Source organism: Eubalaena glacialis, chromosome 9 (assembly GCF_028564815.1).
Source record: "Eubalaena glacialis isolate mEubGla1 chromosome 9, mEubGla1.1.hap2.+ XY, whole genome shotgun sequence".
Classification (NCBI taxonomy): Eukaryota; Metazoa; Chordata; class Mammalia; order Artiodactyla; family Balaenidae; genus Eubalaena; species Eubalaena glacialis.
Window position 1 is genome coordinate 66126972 of NC_083724.1, and position 18790 is coordinate 66145761.

Here is an 18790-nt window from a genome sequence, read left to right on the forward strand (position 1 = left end):
CTTAAACTAAAAAAGTTTTATTGCCAAGTGTATTAGTCCATTCTGGCTGCTATAACAAACTAGCACAGACTGGGTACCTTATAAGCAACAGAAACTTGTTTCTCACAGTTCTAGAGGCTGGAAGTCTGAGATCAGCATGCCAGCATCTGGTGAGGGTCCTCTTCTGGGTTACATACTTCTTTTTTATAAGGGCACTAATCCCATTCATGAGGGTTCCACCCTCATGACCTAATCACCTTCAAAGGCCCCACCTCCTAACACCATCACATTGGGTCTTAGGATTCCAATGTGTGAATTTTGGACAAACATGAGCAGTCAGACCACAGCACCAAGTGTCTCAATTGTACTCATAGGATTTTAATTTATGGAGGTGACTGAGTGACAGCACTAGAGGCCAGTGCCATTGAAAGATTTTTATGTTTACATTTCCTGAGGGGAAAGGGTATGCCACATCATGCAGGGCCACAGGGGGAAGCACCAGTATCAGTCAGGAGGCAAGGGAAAAGCATAGGCCACAGCCTTTATTGGGTTTCCATGGGAAAGGCATGGCAGGGCAGAGTAAACAGTTTAGGATTGGCTATCTTGAATAATTCCAGTGGGCTCTGGGCTATCAGGCTGTCCCTAGTTTCTGGTACCTGGCTCTGGATTGACTTAGGACAGGGGAAATATCGGCTTGGTATATGAGAGTTAGATAAAAGAGATGGTTTTAGAGTATGGGCTCTGGATCACAGGGGAGATGTAAACAACTTTGGCGATTAGTTTGGAGCTATAATTAATCGATGCTGAGTAGACAAATGCAGAATCTAAGAAAACACAGGACACCATATTATGGGAATAACTTAAAGTAAGAAAACTAGTAACTTAATTTAGATCTGGTCATGACAGGATTTATAGTTTAATTGCTTTGTCTCTAAGTGAACACTGATTTATTTACTGTCTGACTCGTAGCACAAAGAACACAAACCATACCAGACGATGCTGGTATTGGGCAGTCAAAAGCTCACGGAACTGAGGGATTCAATTTGCTGTGTCAGTGACCTCCAGATTGGTGGGGAATTCAGCAACACTCCTGACCAAGCCCCTGAGCACATCAGCAAAGTAAGGTGATTTTTTTTTTCTAACACTCATAAAACAAGAGGAAATAATAATAATAAGCTAAGGAAATAGTGATTTTAGGTGAACAGGCTCATAAACATTCTGGTGAATGCTTTCTTCTTCTATGCCATTCCATCAAGCTCATCTCTTCCCTTCTATTTTTTTTTAAAATGAATTTATTGATTGATTGATTTTTGGCCATGTTGGGTCTTCGTTGCTGCGCGCAGGCTTTCTCCAGTTATGGCGAGCGGGCGCCACTCTTCATTGCAGTGTGCGGGCTTCTCATTGCAGTGGCTTCTCTTTTGTTGCTTCGCACGGGCTCTAGGCGCACGGACTTCAGTAGTTGTGGCACGTGGGCTCAGTAGTTGTGGCTCGTGGGCTCTAGAGTGCAGGCTTAGTAGTTGTGCCGCATGGGCTTATTTGCTCTGCGGCATGTGGGATCTTCCTGGACCAGGGCTCGAACCTGTGTCCCCTGCATTGGCAGGTGGATTCTTAACCACTGCGTCACCAGGGAAGTCCCTCTTCCCTTCTTTTTGTCATCAAGACCTTTTTAAAGATGAGGCTATATTCAGTTTTGATTTCTTCATCTCCCATTTATTTCTCAACCATTTTCTGTACACTCTTCTTTCTAAGGTCATAGGACCACCTAATTTTCTAACCAATAGGTCTCTGTTCCACGTTCATACACTTTGACCTCACTGTAGCATTGGAATTTGCTGTTCACTCTCTTCTCTTTCAAACTCTTTATGAGTTTGTCTGTCATAACTGCCCCCAGCAAAGCGTTGAAGTCCACCCAAGAGCATCAGTGCCCATAGAAGAACCTGTTAGTTCAAGGATCAAAGCAAACAGGGACGTAATATCTGGTGATGGTCCTTGCTGGTGTTTCCCAGGGTGCTGCTCTCAAAAGGACAGAGAAACCCTGCATACTTATTGGATCAGTATAGAAAGGACCCAAGTGGCAGACTGGCCACCCACAGTTTCCAGAAGGGATTGCTTACTCAATAACAGTAGGGCCTTGATCCTTCTGAATTTCATCATAGAGCAAGCTTGACCTAATTCTGTTACCTGGTACAACTCTGGCAGAGGACCTCAGATTTACTGGCATACTTAAGAAGGGCAGCATCTCCTGTAGATCACTAAGATGATGTTTGGAACAACTAGAATGGAGATAGGAGTTTGGACAAGAACCATCACAATCTCTTCTTTTTGCTCATTCCTTTATCACCAGCCATACAGATGTTATTATAACTTAGGTTTCATCTTAATTCTTATTCTAAATTGTTCTTCTGGGCTTTCCCCCCAGTTTTCATGGTTTTAAGTGTACTCCAATCTTTGTAAATCTCTTTCTCCCTTGGTTTCCAAACCCATTATTTGTAAGCGTCACTGGGCATTCTCACTTAGCCTCAGTGCTGCCCGGCATTTTTACCACCTGTCTATAGTCGATACACTCTGCCACTTTTCAAGGTAACTGTTTTATTCCTTCTGAAACTGCCAGCATCCTTTCCTTGTGGCTTACCTTCAGCTGAAAACCTTGCTGTTAATTTCACTGAGAAAATAAGTTATCAGAAAAGAATTTTCCATTGTCTTTTACCTACATTTACCCATTTGCCCATGCAATTCTGCCTTCACACCTGTTACAATGGATGGGCTAAACCTGCTGCTATCAAAAGCCAATGTAGGTGTCTACTGGATTCCATCCCCCATTGCATAACCAAGGACTTTGTTCTTGTATTTATCCCCTCTTCCCTGCATCATCAGTTTTTTCCATTCTGTTGGCTGTCCCATCAGTACACAAGTGGGCTGTAATATCTCCCATCTCCCATTCTAAACCTCTTCTTGACCCTGTATCTTCCTCTAGCTACCATCTCATCTTTCTGCTTTCTTCTCAGTAAACTGACTCAAGAGTTAATGAGTTAATAATAAGAAGAATTAATAATAGTACCTCAATTCATTGTTTCTCTTTTTCTCCCCCCACTTTGTCTTACACTCACTTTTATTCACCACCACTCCACCAAAATCACTTTACTAATGCCACCAGAGACTTAGTTCTCATCTTATTTGACCTCTCATCAGCATGTGACACAATTGAATATTCCTTCTTACTTGAAACACTTTCTTTACTTGGCTTTTAAGATGTTACACCCACTGGGACTTCCCTGGTGGCGCAGTGATTAAGAATCTACCTGCCAATGCAGGGGACACGGGTTCGATCCCTGGTCCGGGAAGATCCCACATGCTGCGGAGCAGCTAAACCCGTGTGCCACAACTACTGAAGCCTTCGCTCTAGGGCCTGTGAGCCACAACTACTGAGCCCATGTGCCACAACTACTGAAGCCCACGGACCTAGAGCCCATGCTCCGCGACAAGAGAAGCCACCGCAATGAGAAGGCTGCACACCGCAACGAAGGGTAGCCCTGGCTCGCCACAACTAGAGAAAGCCCATGCGCAGCAAGGAAGACCCAGTGCAGCCAAAAATAAATAAATTTATTTATTTAAAAAAAAAAAAGATGTTACACCCACCTAATTTTCTTCCTGTGTGACTTTAATTCCTCTGCTGGATGCTTCTCATCCTCCTGACTTGTAAATGTTATGAAGCCCTTTGAATCAATCCTCAGACCTCTCCTCTGTGTATACTCCCTAGGCGATCTCATCCAGATTCCTAGCCCAGATTTTCATCTCCAATCCCAACATCTTCTCTGAACTCCAGACTTATTTTTTCCAACTGCCTCCTTGACAATTACTGAATGTCTAATAGCCATTTCAAACTTAATTTGTTCAAAAACAGACTCTAGTTCTCTCTTCTTCCTCAAATCTGTACTTTCCCCAGTGTTCCCATCTCAGTAAATACACTCATTCTACACCTGGTTACTTAAGCTAAAAACCTTGGAATCATCTTTGCTTCCTTTTCATCCCACATTGAAGGCATCAGCAAGTGCTTTGGCTCTACTTTCAAATTATATTTAGGATCTGCCCATGTCTCTGCTCCTTCACAGGTACCAGGCTGGTTAAATCACCATCATCTCTTGCCTGGACTTTTGCAGTAGCCTAGTGACTGTTCCTCCTGCCCCTTTCCACACTTCTGTTTCTCCTTTATACCAGCCAGATGATACTGTAAAGTATCAGTCAGATCCTGTTGCTTTTCAGCTTGAAAGTCTATAGTGGCTTTCTCTTATATCTAGAATAAAATACAAAGTCCTTACTGTGGTCCATTATCTGGTCCTGTCTGCCTCCCAACTTCATATCCTAACACCCTCTTTGTCACTTGTTGCCTTCAAACAACCTGCCATTCTTGCTCTTTCTCATGTATGCTAAGCAGGGTCCTGCTCAGAGCCTTTGTATCTTACGTTCCTTCACCCTAGAGTGTTCTTCACCAGGTATTCAGATGGCTCACTCCCTCATTTCTTCTTCTTTTAGATGTTGCCTCGACAGAGAGGTCTTTCCCTGTATTAGTATTCTCTTCCCTGACATGCTAATAACACTCATCACTACCTAACATCATGTTATATATTTGTCTGTCTTCCTTCCCTTGAATCATGAGGGCAGGGACTGTGTTTTGTTCAGTGATGTATTCCTGAGATGATGTGTGACACAGAGGAAATGCCCAAGTCTTTGCTGAATAAATGAACCCAGATACCTCAAGCTCAGTTAGTCTTAAACTCATTATTCTACCATCTCCCTTTTTCTTCAGATGAAACTCTCCCTTTCCGTTGCTGTTTATCCTGCCATAATAGCTCCAGACTCTTTTTTTCCACTGCCGTATGCTTTAGTTTGGGCCCTCAGCATCTTCTCCTGGAACTATTATAGAGACTTCTTAACTGGTTTCCCCACCTTTAGACTGTCCCATACCTGCCACTCAAGATGTCTTTCAAAGACAAATCGAACACCAGGACTGAACTGTAAAGTAAGCTGTGGCCTTTGGGTGATTATGATGTGTCAGTTTAGGTTCCCCCTTGGTAGCAAATGTACCACTGTGGTGAGTGGTGTTGATAATGGGGAGGCTGTGCGTGTGGTGGGGGAGGGGTGTGTGGGAGGCCTCTGTACCTCCCTATTTTATGATAAACGTAAAACTGCTCTAAAAGAATAAATCCGTTCTTTTTGAAAACATTTTTTTAAAAAATTGATCCTGTCATTCTCCAATCTAAAAGTCTCAGTGGTTCTCTGTTGCCTGTGGTCCAAGTTCCTTAGGCTGACATATAAGGCCTTTTGTAATGGTGATTCTCAAGTTAACTTTCTATATTGTTCACCCCGTTTTTACACCTTATCTTTCAGCCACAATTTATCTGGCACAAGCGTACCATACTTTTTTATGCCTCTGAGTGTTTGAACATGGGTGGGAAGCCCTTTCCCTCACTTATTATATGAGATTCTTCTTGACTGTCCTCTGTTTGCCACTCTGGCCCCATTTCATTTGTCCATTATAGTGCTTTATAATAATAAGCTGATACTATTTGATATGTTTGTCTGCCCCACAAGGCTGGCTGTATTCCAGTCTTTTGGGTGACTGGCATGGAGACCAGCATAGTTTTTGAGTTATATTGAAAGTGGTTTTAAGATATTTGGGTTCTTCAGGTTTGCCAGCTTGGTGCTTTTGAAGGTAAACATTAAAGAGAAACAAGTGGAATCTCAAGGCTGTATGCACACCAGGAAATAGAAGATTTATCTTTTCTTTTAAAAGAGAAGCAGTCTTCTGCAAAGTTTCTCCACCCTGTGGGGGAAAAAAGAATAACAAGGTGTAGCTATAAGTTTATAAGATCAATTTAAGAAGAAAAATCTGAATTCACCCTCCTTATTCTGACCATGTCATGACTGCTCACAGCGGTGAGTCAGATCTGGAAATCAGTCTTAGCTCCAGGAATCCTGGAGAGTGTTTTTAACCAGACTTGTTTAGTCTATTGTGTTTGTACATCAGTGCTCATGCCTTCAGCAGCTTTCGAAGCAGGGGACTAAATGACCCATAGTCCTATTTATACATCTGCTGTTTCATTGTTTCTGCCTCTTCCATGTATTAAAATAATATCCTCTGATTATTTAGCACTTATCGTGTGCCAGTTGTATAGTACACTAGTTGGTAGTACAGTATCTTTGGAAAGAATTATCACCATTTTACAGGTAAGAAAAAGATGGGTCAAAGCATCGTCATGAGTTACCCGTGTTCAGTAAGCAGTGGTAGAGGCTGGATTCAGACCATTGCCAGCTTGCCTTCAGAGCCCCACGTTCTTTCTTTGCCATGTTGGTACTATGCCTGGCTTTAGACATCTTTCCCTACCCTTTTATTTATTTGGTGAACAAGCACTGAGTGAAAACTTGAGCTGTACTGTGATTAACGGCAAGATTCTAGTACATGGGCTTTGTGGAATCTTTGCCTGTTCAGGGACCTGTTTCATTTGCCTCCTTGTTCTAAGCTATGTTTTAGAAAGGTGAACTCATAGTTGTTTGGCCTGTGGAAAGATTTTTATTTCAATGATTGGCATTTGTATTTTACAGTGTTTTTTTAAAAAAAAAAAAAAGTTTTGCCTTGGAAGATTGTAAACATACACATGAAAAAGAGAATAGTATAAGGAGCCCTTATGTACCCATTACAGTTCTCAGCATTTTGCCAGAATTATTTCATCTGTTTGCCCCATGCCATTGTTACACCTAACAAACTGAGAATAGGTCCTTAAGTTATAATGGTTTGTTTGACAGGGAGATATTTGGCATGTATTTCACTGGTAATCATGGAACAAATTAGTGACTTGCAGCTCTTGCAGCTGAGGAAATGAGAATCTTATTTCCAGCCAACAAGATTTGAACAAAATACTTTCTTTGATGAATTTGGTGTGTGAGAGGACTAGGAGAATTGGGCCAGTGTACTTAAATCTCTTTTAAAAGCCATGTCTAAAATGTAATGTTTTGCTAATGTTTGTTTTAGACTATAGTAGTTCAAGAATGAAGTACATTTTTAAAATATATGTATAAAATCAGTGTCAGTATTTTCTGCTCAGGTTTGTTTTTGTTTGTTTTTAATGGTCCTTCAGGTTTTAATGTCTGATTTATCAGTCTTTTTAACATAGCTCAGATTAGTCAATCTCTTTTTGTCGGTAGTCTCTTAAGGGTCTTACTTAGAGGAACTCTGAGAAAATACTTTACACACATATTATTGTTACTTATCATAAGTAAAGCCTGGATATAGGAAAAATGGTAACATAAATTTAAGTTGTAAAAATTTTCTTACCCAGCCTTCTCTGACACTTCTTTTCCCCCATTACTATTTTCCTCACAGCAAATCTTAGGAATGTTGCTGAGCTTCTAACGCAGCTGACTTGAATGATAGCAAGAGAGTACATGATTATTAGATGCTTAAAATGACATATAGATAATGACTTTGTTCAAATGATCATACTAGTTATCCATAGTTACTTTGTTTATAAATTTGAAATAGTAATAGGTAGACCTTTAGGTTACATTAGATTAATAACAGAAGTAACTTCTTATACTTCTTATAGTTTTTCCACGTCAGTTGGTTATTTCCCTCCCTTGCAACTTGGTCAGCTAAACCAGCTGACAAATAGGGAAACTAGTTAGTTGAGGATCTCTGGTTACCATTGAAAATGAAAATTAACTGATAGTGAGATTACTCACATCTTCTTTTCTAGCCATTTATATAATGATATAATGAAAAGATTTTTGTTCTTTTAGAGTCCCCTTCTAATTAATAATTACACCAAAGGTTTTAAACTGCCTGAATCACTTAAGATGAAGTTCTATATGAACATATTTTTATATACACTAAACTTTCTTTGTTTTGTTTCCAAAATAAGGCAGTAGTGATTCTTTCAGAATCTTTATTTTGGACCCTAGCTTACCTCTTTGAAGGTTTAGAAGTATAGTAAGTGGTGTATTTTGTGTTACAGCAGCCAGGCATGGCATTATAGTACGTTATATCCTCTCGTCTCTGCAACCACATGGGGAGAACGTATTGGCTTTACTCAGATTTTACACGGGGAAACAGAGGGTCAGGAGATTCAGTTGAGTAGTCTGAGAAGAAATAGCATAGCCAGTCTTAGAAGGGTGTCTGACGCCAGTGCCAGGTGATCTGTAAATGGGGGAATGAAGAAAAATAAGAAAGAAAAATCGAAGCTTCGAAGAAGGAGAGAAATTAGGCTATCTTAGGGTGATATTATTTTAATGCCTGAAACTTATATATCTTTTATAGTTCATAAACTGCTTTTGATTCTCACCACAATCCTATAAGATAGCATGGCAGATATTGTACAGGTGAGGAAACTGAGGTCTGAGGAGTAAGTGTAGGAAAAAGACATAGGTCTCCTGACCCTCACCCAGGGGTCTAATTCTAAGCAAATGGTCAAGGACGAGTCTAACAGAGTGGTTCTCAGTGCTGGTTGCACATCTGAATCTTCTGAGGGGGTTGGGAAGATATTGGTGCCTGAGCCACATCATCAGAGATTCTCACTTAATGGATCTGAGGTGAGACTTGGTCTTTGGTATTTTTATGATTCTGTTATAAGGTCAGGATTAAGAGACCACCCCTCTGATGGAAAGTCTGGTAGTCTGAAAGTTGAAACCTGAGGGTTCTATGGTACTTTGGGCAAGATTGCTTGAATAAGAATAGATATTCACATTCTGCCTGCCTAAGAGTTATTGAAAATATAAAGGGGGAATTTTTATAAAAGCCCATTGAAAATACAGAAAAAAACAGAACAACATAGCTCCATGATCATTGTCATTAACACTGGGGAAACATCAAAGATGTGGCTTTGTTTAGTTTTTAGTTCTGGTATCCAAAATAACTGTCACTGCCGTGTATGCATATAATAAAATAATATTAAAGTTTATTTCATTTCTAATTGGGTTCCTTTCATGAATCTCAGGACAATATACAAATTTAAATCAAACCTAGTGATTAAAACTACAAAAGGATAAAATTGAAAATAGCAGCAAGGATTGTGTCTTTATATCTTTATCCCTGGTAACTAATATAATACTTCCCACATAGGAGGTTCCTGTTAAATAATAAATTAATGAACTGAACAGATTCTGTGAAGTTGCATGAGGTTATTGTAAAACATATTAACGTGATTTTATGACACACAAATGTGGAATTAATACTTAGAGCAATTTTATAATTGTTAATACTGTACTTTATCTCAATACCATCTGTTTTCTTTCAGGACCTATATAAATCAGCCTTCTTTTATTTTGAAGGAACATTTTACAATGATAAAAGATACCCTGAATGCAGAGATTTGAGCAGGTATAACTTTCCAAAAATCCTAAAGTCTTTCCTGTTTCTCGTTGTCAAAATAGGGTTATCACCACAAATTCTATTATTGGTCTCTTAAGAATCTTTGCCAAGGAATTATTTTGTTAGATTGTTTTTTGTTTTGGGGTTAAAAAGTATCTCTCAATTTTTAAAATATTTTCAAAGTTATCTGGTTGGCCTAGGTTATAGTAAGTTAATCAGATTTTCACCCCAAGAAGAAAATTTTCTTACCAAAGACATACATAGACCATTTCAAGATCTTTGCCAGCTATCTAGAATTATTTTTTAAATGTATTATCTGCTGTTTCAGAAATTATAGTAAATCTTGTGTTGAGCCTTAGATACATCTGAAAAAAAGATTAAATCCCACTTAAACACTTTATTAATCTCTGTTCTTCATGTTTAGGTGATAGTAAATTAATCTTTCACTATTTTTTTCTGCTTGTCCAATGTATACTGTTTGGAGTGGATATGTGTATGTAAGGTTGCTTATGTATATAACATGAAAAATCTATGTCTGACATCATGTTATCTACATAAAAGTATTACCATACTGTTATTATTGGTATCCTGGCAAATAGAGTATATATGTATATTTTTTCTGAGTGTTTATGTAAACTCTTTCATTATAGCCATTTGTGTCTATATTCTAATGCAGCAGTTCTCAGACTTGGCCTCCGCACTCCTTTATACTGTAAATAATTGACTCCAAAGAGCTTTTGTTTATGTGGGTTATAGCTGTAAATATTCACTGTATTAGAAATTGAAACTAAGAAATATTTTAAAATATTAACTAATTTAAATAGTCAAGTTACAGTTACCATTAATAACAATTTTGTGAAAAATAACTTCCAGAACAAAATAAAATAGTGAGAAGAGTGACGTTGTTATACATTTTCCATTCAGCCTGAAGTGATAACACACATCACATAGCCTCCAGAAAACTGGTGTTTATGAGAGAATAAGAATTGAAAAGAGTTTTAAGATTACCGTAAAGGTAATTTTGACCTCACAAACCTCTGTGGGAGTCTCAGGACCTTACTTTGAGAACTGCTGCTCTAATGGATACAGAAAAATTCAGAGTTCCTTCCTACTTGCAACATGTGTCAGCCACTCTGGTTTTCATTTCAAGTTGGTAGCTGTCCAGTTAATTTGGTGAGCCGGCTTTTGTGAAATATGCAGTTGCAAACCGCTTGGAGCAGTGATACATCCTTGCCGTTTTCCTCCTCAGAACCATCATTGAGTGGTCAGAGTCCCATGATAGAGGCTATGGAAAGTTTCAGACTGCTAAGATGGAAGATTTCACCTTCAATGACTTGTGTATTAAACTGGGTTTTCCATACTTATACTGTCACCAGGGAGACTGTGAACACGTTGTTGTCATTACTGACATAAGGTAAGTGGTAGAACGCAGAACATTTTGTTATTTGTCCTGTTTTCCTTTTCTTTATTTCACAGTATAAAAGCACAGGTAGTTTTGTTTGTTTGAAATAAGAGGAATAAAAGTAATCATCACTGCAGTTTCGTTCAGGAGCAGCAAAAATAACTGCTTGCTATGCAGTGACCAACTCTGCATCCATTTGCATCTTCTATTGTTTGTCTTTTGGAAAATCTGTAATAATTACTTTAGTGATTAACCAGTGTGAGCCACTTGAAATGGTAGAATATGCCAAAAACCAAGAAAAATAACTGAAGCTTCTCCTTTGCCTGAGGACAGTGTTTGACTTCTGTGAGTCTCCATGGGCCCTTTCCTCCATTAAAAAATATTAAAAATTATATTTTATGACAGTGCTGGTATAAAGACAAACAATACAGGCTGGATTTTTATTATAAAAAAAGAAATACTTTACTGTTTATTAAGGGGTTAAAAATCTGTAAATAAAAGTAAGTATCTTTGTATATTGGACAGCTATTATTCAGGTAATAGTCATCCACTTTGTATATCAGATAGGCCCTTTGCTTTGCAAATCTGCAGCTATATTTCTAGGTTTCTTCTCTTTTTGCCAAAATTTGAAGGAGGTAAAAGGGAACTGGGGGAAGAGAAGAGTAATTCTAATATTTGACAAATATGAAGGCTTAATGCTTTGATAAAGATTTAGAGTGGTCAGGAATGAAATAGTCTAAAATGAGATTTAGGGATTAGTTATAAATTTTGTATAGCTGGTACCTCTAATGAATAAGGCTATTCATTTCCTTATTTAGGAAATCTCAATTTATGAAGGACCACTATAGAGGAATAAGCCCTGCTCTATCCTTGGCTTGATTTTCTTCTGAGAGACGATTCAGATTTTTTTATGGAGCAATGATATACTCATTCTGATGGTTTTAGAAAGTCCCTGCTTCCACTTTTTTGGGGTTTTAGTGACTGGTCTCTAAAAATTTACCTCCCATGCCCTCATTCTCAGGAAGCTACCAGAAGTACTTTACACAAAGAGTAAACCTTGAAAAAGGAAAACATGGAATGCAAAGCAGAATAGATAAGACATAAAAGGAACTCTCAGAATGATGGGAAAGGGAAGTCCCAGAATGATGGCTGTAGAACAGACCTAGAGAACAGCTTAGTCCAGAGATTGGAGCAGGACAGGGGATGAAGGAAGCATGTCCTGAGACTGCTAGACCTCCCGTTGGTGTGTAGCCCATTTGGAAAGCATGTTTACCATTCTGTCAGCAAATAGGGAACTGAATTAGTGACAGGTACACCGAAACCTAAGCAAATGCAAACATGAGAGAATTAGTAGCTAGAAAACAAAAGTGTTACACAGTAAAATGAACCTATAGTCAATTCTGTGGTTTAGGGGGATGTTTAATTCATTTGTCATAATTTAAACATTAAATATCTATTTAACCAAAGTTTAGTAGTTCTGCAGAGGGATGTTGAGGAGCTAAATTAAAAAGAGGCAGTTAAAAGAATGGAAAACAGTTGCCTCTAGGGAAGAATTGATGAAGCAAGAGCCAGGAGAGCTCATAAACCTCATAGATTTATATGACTTAAAATTATGTAGGTTTACTTCTTTGATAAAGTGTTCTTTAAGTTTTTATAAAATGTTCTGCTTGCTCTTCACTCAAATGAGAGGGAGTGTGCCTCAGGATAAGCATAAGATGGAAGACAGTCGACTTTTTTCTGGTGCTCTGAGTCTCCTTACATTTCTTACAGTGTAGGCATATTGCTGTACAGTGTCATTCCTTAAATTCAAGGCAACTTGGAAGAACAATTTACACTTGTTAAGCATTTGCACTGTAGGACTTTCCTAAGGAGTTTTTTAATGTAATTGACTACAAGTAATTTTTATCTTACAGGAGGATTTAATCATTCAGTGCCATTCCATAGTTTAATAGTTGGTAAACTATTAAAAGTTGATTAATCATTTTCTGATGGTGAAGTTAATATATTGCTACCCTTTCTTACTAAGAAAAATCAAATTTTATAATTATCAGGGGCCTTTAAAATACTGTTGTGCATTCCATTCATTTTTCAGATGAAGAATCTGGGGTCCAGCATGGTTAATGGATTTATCCAAACCCACTAAGCTGATTAGTGGCATAGTGAGAACTGACTCCCACTTAAAATTTCTGAATTGTGACACCTAAAACTAAAGTCCTACCAATTCACATTATAACGGAAGCCAGATTTGGATTTTAATGAGAGCTCTTTTAATAAAAGAAGACCCATGTTTGTAACACAAAACCACTTAATCTAGGTAAAATAGCACTGAGTACACTTGCTCAGACTGTGTACTACGTGTTGAGCAAAGCAGGGATTCTCTGAAGGAGTACATTCAAGAAATGCTGCCTACAGTATTTCCCTCTTAAGAGTCATAGTGCACATGGCCATAAAGGGATTTGGGAAGTTTCCCAGGAAAGAAAACATTGTTTAATCCCAAATGCTCTTTTGGAGAAAGTGTTTTGTGGAATACAATAAATTGAAAAATATACCTACTGTGTTCTTAATTTTGAGGTAAGGATATATTTCATTACGGATCACAAAAAATTTGCACTACAATATCATCATTTATTTTTTCATGTACAAAAGGCTTGTGCATCATAATGACTGCCTGGATAGGACACTCTATCCCCTTCTTATCAAGAAGCATTGGCTCTGGACCAGAAAATGTTTTGTTTGTAAAATGTACACAGCTAGGTAAGTGATTCTGTTTTTTTCCTTGAAAAGTATTGGTTTTTAACAGTCAAGTACTTTAGATTTTTGGTATTTCAGTTTTTTTCTGTTTTGAATTGAGGATTTACACTCTGGAATATAAATAATATAAAGGGTTTTATCTAGTAGGAAAGCAGTACAAACAGTAGTACAAATCAGTTTAGTAGGTTAGAGCCATGTTTTAGACAATAAGGCATTATGTATAATGGAAGTCCAGGGATTAGGTCAAACTTTAGTTTGGTTGATAATTTATGCTGGATGATGTATGTCATCAGGGAGCCATATTCTTTCTGCCTTTTGTTAGCAGTTTACAAAATTGGCTTCATCCACAGCTTCTCGATGATAAAAATAACACTGCATCTCATTTTTAATGAGGTCAAAATATGGTTTCATAAAATTTTGTGGTTTTGCATGTTTAGATTTTGTTTAACTGTGGCTCAGAGTCAAAAAGCCATTTAGACGAAAAGGGAAGAATTTAGTGTCATCAGTTTGTTTTGGGTTCCCCACCACAATGGTTTTTTTTTTTTTTTTTTTTTTAAAGTAACTCTCCCTGGCTTGTCTTTACTTTTTTTTTCTTTTTTTAAGTTTAATTTTTATTTATTTATTGATCTATCCATGGGTGTGTTGGGTCTTCGTTTCTGTGCGAGGGCTTTCTCCAGTTGTGGCAGGTGGGGGCCACTCCTCATCACGGTGCGCGGGCCTCTCACCATCGCGGCCTCTCTTGTTGCGGAGCGCAGGCTCAGCAATTGTGGCTCACGGGCCTAGCTGCTCCGCGGCACGCGGGATCCCCCCAGACCAGGGCCCAAACCCGTGTCCCCTGCGCCGGCAGGCAGATTCCCAACCACTGCGCCACCAGGGAAGCCCTTTTTTTTTTTTTAAACATCTTTATTAGAGTATAATTGCTTTACAATGGTATGTTAGTTTCTGCTGTATAACAAAGTGAATCAGCTATACATACACATATATCCCCATATCTCCTCCCTCTTGCATCTCACTCCCACCCTCCCTATCCCACCCCTCTAGGTGGTAACAAAGCACTGAGCTGATCTCCCTGTGCTATGTAGCTGCTTCCCACTAGCTGTCTATTTTACATTTGGTAGTGTATATATATGTCCATGCCACTCTCTTACTTCATCCCAGCTTACCCTTCCCCCTCCCCGTGTCCTCAAGTCCATTCTCTACATCTGTGTCTTTATTCCTGTCCTGCCCCTAGGTTCTTCAGAACCTTTTTTTTTTTTTTAAGATTCCATATATATGTGTTAGCCGTACTGTATTTATTTTTCTCTTTCTGACTTAGTTCACTCTGTATGACAGACTCTGGGTCCATCCACCTCACTACAAATAACTCAGTTTCGTTTCTTTTTATGGCTGGGTAATATTCCATGTATATATGTGCCACATCTTCTTTATCCGTTCATCTGTTGATGGACACTTAGGTTGCTTCCATGTCCTGGCTATTGTAAATAGAGCTGCAATGAACATTGTGGTACATGATGCTTTTTGAATTACGGTTTTCTCAGGGTCTGTGCCCAGTAGTGGGATTGCTGGGTCGTATGGTAGTTCTGTTTTTAGTTTTTTAAGGAACCTCCATACTGTTCTCCATAATGGCTGTATCAATTTACATTCCCACCAACAGTGCAAGAGGGTTCCCTTTACTCCACACCCTCTCCAGCATTTTTTGTTTGTAGATTTTTTGATGATGGCCATTCTGACCGGTGTGAGGTGATACCTCATTGTAGTTTTGGTTTGCAGTTCTCTAGTGATTAGTGATGTTGAGCATCCTTTCATGTGTTTGTTGGCTATCTGTATACCTTCTTTGGAGAAATGTCTATTTAGGTCTTCTGCCCACTTTTGGATTGGGTTGTTTGTTTTTTTGATATTGAGCTGCATGAGCTGCTTGTAAATTTTGGAGATTAATCCTTTGTCAGTTGCTTCATTTGCAAATATTTTCTCCCATTCTGAGGGTTGTCTTTTGGTCTTGTTTATGGTTTCCTTTGCTGTGCAAAAGCTTTGAAGTTTCATTAGGTCCCATTTGTTTATTTTTGTTTTTATTTCCATTTCTCTAGGAGGTGGGTCAAAAAGAATCTTGCTGTGATTTATGTCATAGAGTGTTCTGCCTATGTTTTCCTCTAAGAGTTTGATAGTGTCTGGCCTTACATTTAGGTCTTTAATCCATTTTGAGTTTATTTTTGTCTACAGTGTTAGGGAGTGTTCTAATTTCATTCTTTTACATGTAGCTGTCCAGTGTTCCCAGCACCAGTTACTGAAGAGGCTGTCTTTTCTCCATTGTATGTTCTTGCCTCCTTTATCAAAAATAAGGTGACCATATGTGCATGGGTTTATCTCTGGGCTTTCTATCCTGTTCCATTGATCTATATTTCTGTTTTTGTGCCAGTACCATACTGTCTTGATTACTGTAGCTTTGTAGTATAGTCTGAAGTCCGGGAGCCTGATTCCTCCAGCTCCGTTTTTTTCTCAAGATTGCTTTGGCTATTCGGGGTCTTTTGTGTTTTCATACAAATTGTTAAATATTTTGTTCTAGTTCTGTGAAAAATGCCATTGGTAGTTTGGTACGGATTGCATTGAATCTGTAGATTGCTTTGGGTAGTATAGTCATTTTCACAATGTTGATTCTTCCAATCCAAGAACGTGGTATATCTCTCCATCTGTTTCTTTCATCTTTAATTTCTTTCCTCAGTGTCTTATAGTTTTCTGCATACAGGTCTTTTGTCTCCTTAGGTAGGTTTATTCCTAGGTATTTTATTCTTTTTGTTGCAGTGGTAAATGGGAGTGTTTCCTTAATTTCTCTTTCAGATTTTTCATCATTAGTGTATAGGAATGCAAGAGATTTGTGTGCATTAATTTTGTATCCTGCAACTTTACCAAATTCATTGATTAGCTCTAATAGTTTTCTGGTAGCATCTTTAGGATTCTCTATGTATAGTATCATGTCATCTGCAAACAGTGACAGCTTTACTTCTGCTTTTCCGATTTGGATTCCTTTTATTTCTTTTTCTTCTCTGATTGCTGTGGCTAAAACTTACAAAACTATGTTGAATAATAGTGGTGAGAGTGGGCATCCTTGTCTTGTTCCTGATCTTAGTGGAAATGGTTTCAGTTTTTCCCCATTGAGAATGATGTTGGCTGTGGGTTTGTAATATATGGCCTTTATTATGTTGAGGTAAGTTCCCTCTGTGCCTACTTTCTGGAGGGTTTTTATCATAAATAGGTGTTGAATTTTGTTGAAAGCTTTTTCTGCATCTATTGAGATGATCATATGGTTTTCATCCTTCAATTTCTTAATATCGTGTATCACATTGATTGATTTGCGTATATTCACAATATGCTTTTCTAAATGATCAATAGGAAAACATGATAAATCAGTTATCAGATCAAAATGGAAATCAGGGGATGTCAAAACAATCCATGGGATGCAGAATTCAGATAGACTGAAAAATATCATTTTCACTTAATGTGCCATTTCAGGTCAAAAACCAAAATCTCATTTGAATAATGTTGCCCATATTCCCATTTGTATACACTCTGTAACATTTTAATCCTAAATTCTAGGTTAAAAACCTGGAGTTTTTACAGTGAGGTATCACCTCACACCGGTCAGAATGGCCATCATCAAAAAATCTACAGACATAAATGCTGGAGATGGTGTGGAGAAAAGGGAATCCTCTTGCACTGTTGGTGGGAATGTAAATTGATACAGCCACTATGGAGAACAGTATGGAGGTTCCTTAACTAAAAACAGAACTACCATACGACCCAGCAATCCTCCTACTGGGCATATACCCTGAGAAAACCATAATTCAGAAAGAGACATGTACCACAATGTTCATTGCAGCACTATTTACAATAGCCAGGACATGGAAGCAACCTAAGTGTCCATCGACAATGAATGGATAAAGAAGATGTGGCACATATATACAATGGAGTATTACTCAGCCATAAAAAGAAACAAAATTTATTTGTAGTGAGGTGGATGGACCTAGAGTCTGTCATACAGAGTAAACTAAGTCAGAAAGAGAAAAACAAATACTGTATGCTAACATATATATGGAATCTTAAAAAAAAAATGGTTCTGACAAACCTAGGGGCAGGACAGGAATAAAGATGCAGACGTAGAGAATGGACTTGAGGACACGGGGAGGGGGAAGGGTAAGCTGGGACCAAGTGAGAGAGTGGCATTGACTTGTACCAAATGTAAAATAGCTAGCTAGTGGGAAGCAGCTGCATAGCACAGGGAGATCAGCTGGGTGCTTTGTGACCACCTGGAGGGGTGGGAGGGAGACCCAAGAGGGAGGGGATATGGGGATATATGTATATGTATAGCGGATTTACTTTGTTATTCAGTAGAAACTAACACACCATTGTAAAGCAATTATACTCCAATAAAGATGTTAAAAAAGAAAAAAAAGCTGGAGTTTTCAAGTTAACCAGTACTAATTTACCAGTTAGAAAGATTAAGCAAAAAGTTTATCAAGTCTGTAGTATCTAATATTATGCATTTTCAAGATGGCCTATTAGAAGAAAACATTTGTGTTTATGTTAACAGTTATTTGAAGGATAGGTATGTCATGGCAAGTATGTGATGCTTTCAAGTATGGATTTACATTCTTTTCTACTTACCTTTAAGGAGAAGTCTTTCAGAGCACAGTTGTCCTTTTGCCTTGTGGAGTATTGGTAGTGATATGTCTGTATGTATACATGTGTATACAAAATTATATAAAGGACTATATAAATAAGCTAAAATAAGGCAATAGTGGGAATGTTACGTATACATATTATTACAGGTCATAACTACTGCAGCATATTAAAGCATGAAAAAGTCGATTATAATAATATACATCTTTTTTAACTACAGATGGGTGACGAACAATGACAGTTTTGCACCAGAGGACCCATGTTTCTTTTGTGATGTTTGCTTCCGAATGCTCCACTATGATTCAGAAGGCAACAAACTGGGGGAATTCCTCGCTTATCCTTATGTTGATCCTGGAACCTTTAGTTAATATCAAAATGTGTACCCTTTACTTCCAAGAAATGCCAGTGAGGAGCAGGATCCACCTGAAACAATCAGCTGAAGTTACCACCCCAGCAAAGAAAGTTCAAATCACAGGTCTTCTTATTAAGCAACTTAAATGTATTTAAATGTTTTGAAATATATTAAATTATTTTAATATTCCAAAGTATAGTTTTTATTCAGTGCTTTTTTGCCCATTTTTGAGTTGTCTCATTGATTTGTAGGAGTGCTTTATGTATCCTGAGTA

General features: G+C 38.2%; 1 protein-coding gene across 1 annotated transcript in view; it reads left to right on the forward strand.

The window, feature by feature from the left end:
• SNAPC3 (small nuclear RNA activating complex polypeptide 3) overlaps positions 1-18712 on the forward strand; it is a 35149-nt gene extending 16437 nt beyond the window's left edge. The window contains exons 5-9 of the mRNA XM_061200459.1: positions 949-1098; positions 9267-9349; positions 10590-10754; positions 13389-13496; positions 18385-18712. Of these exons, the coding sequence (XP_061056442.1) occupies positions 949-1098; positions 9267-9349; positions 10590-10754; positions 13389-13496; positions 18385-18532 (654 nt within the window). The 3' untranslated portion in view covers positions 18533-18712. The remainder of the gene's footprint in view (positions 1-948; positions 1099-9266; positions 9350-10589; positions 10755-13388; positions 13497-18384) is intronic.
• The last annotated feature ends 78 nt before the right edge of the window (positions 18713-18790 follow it).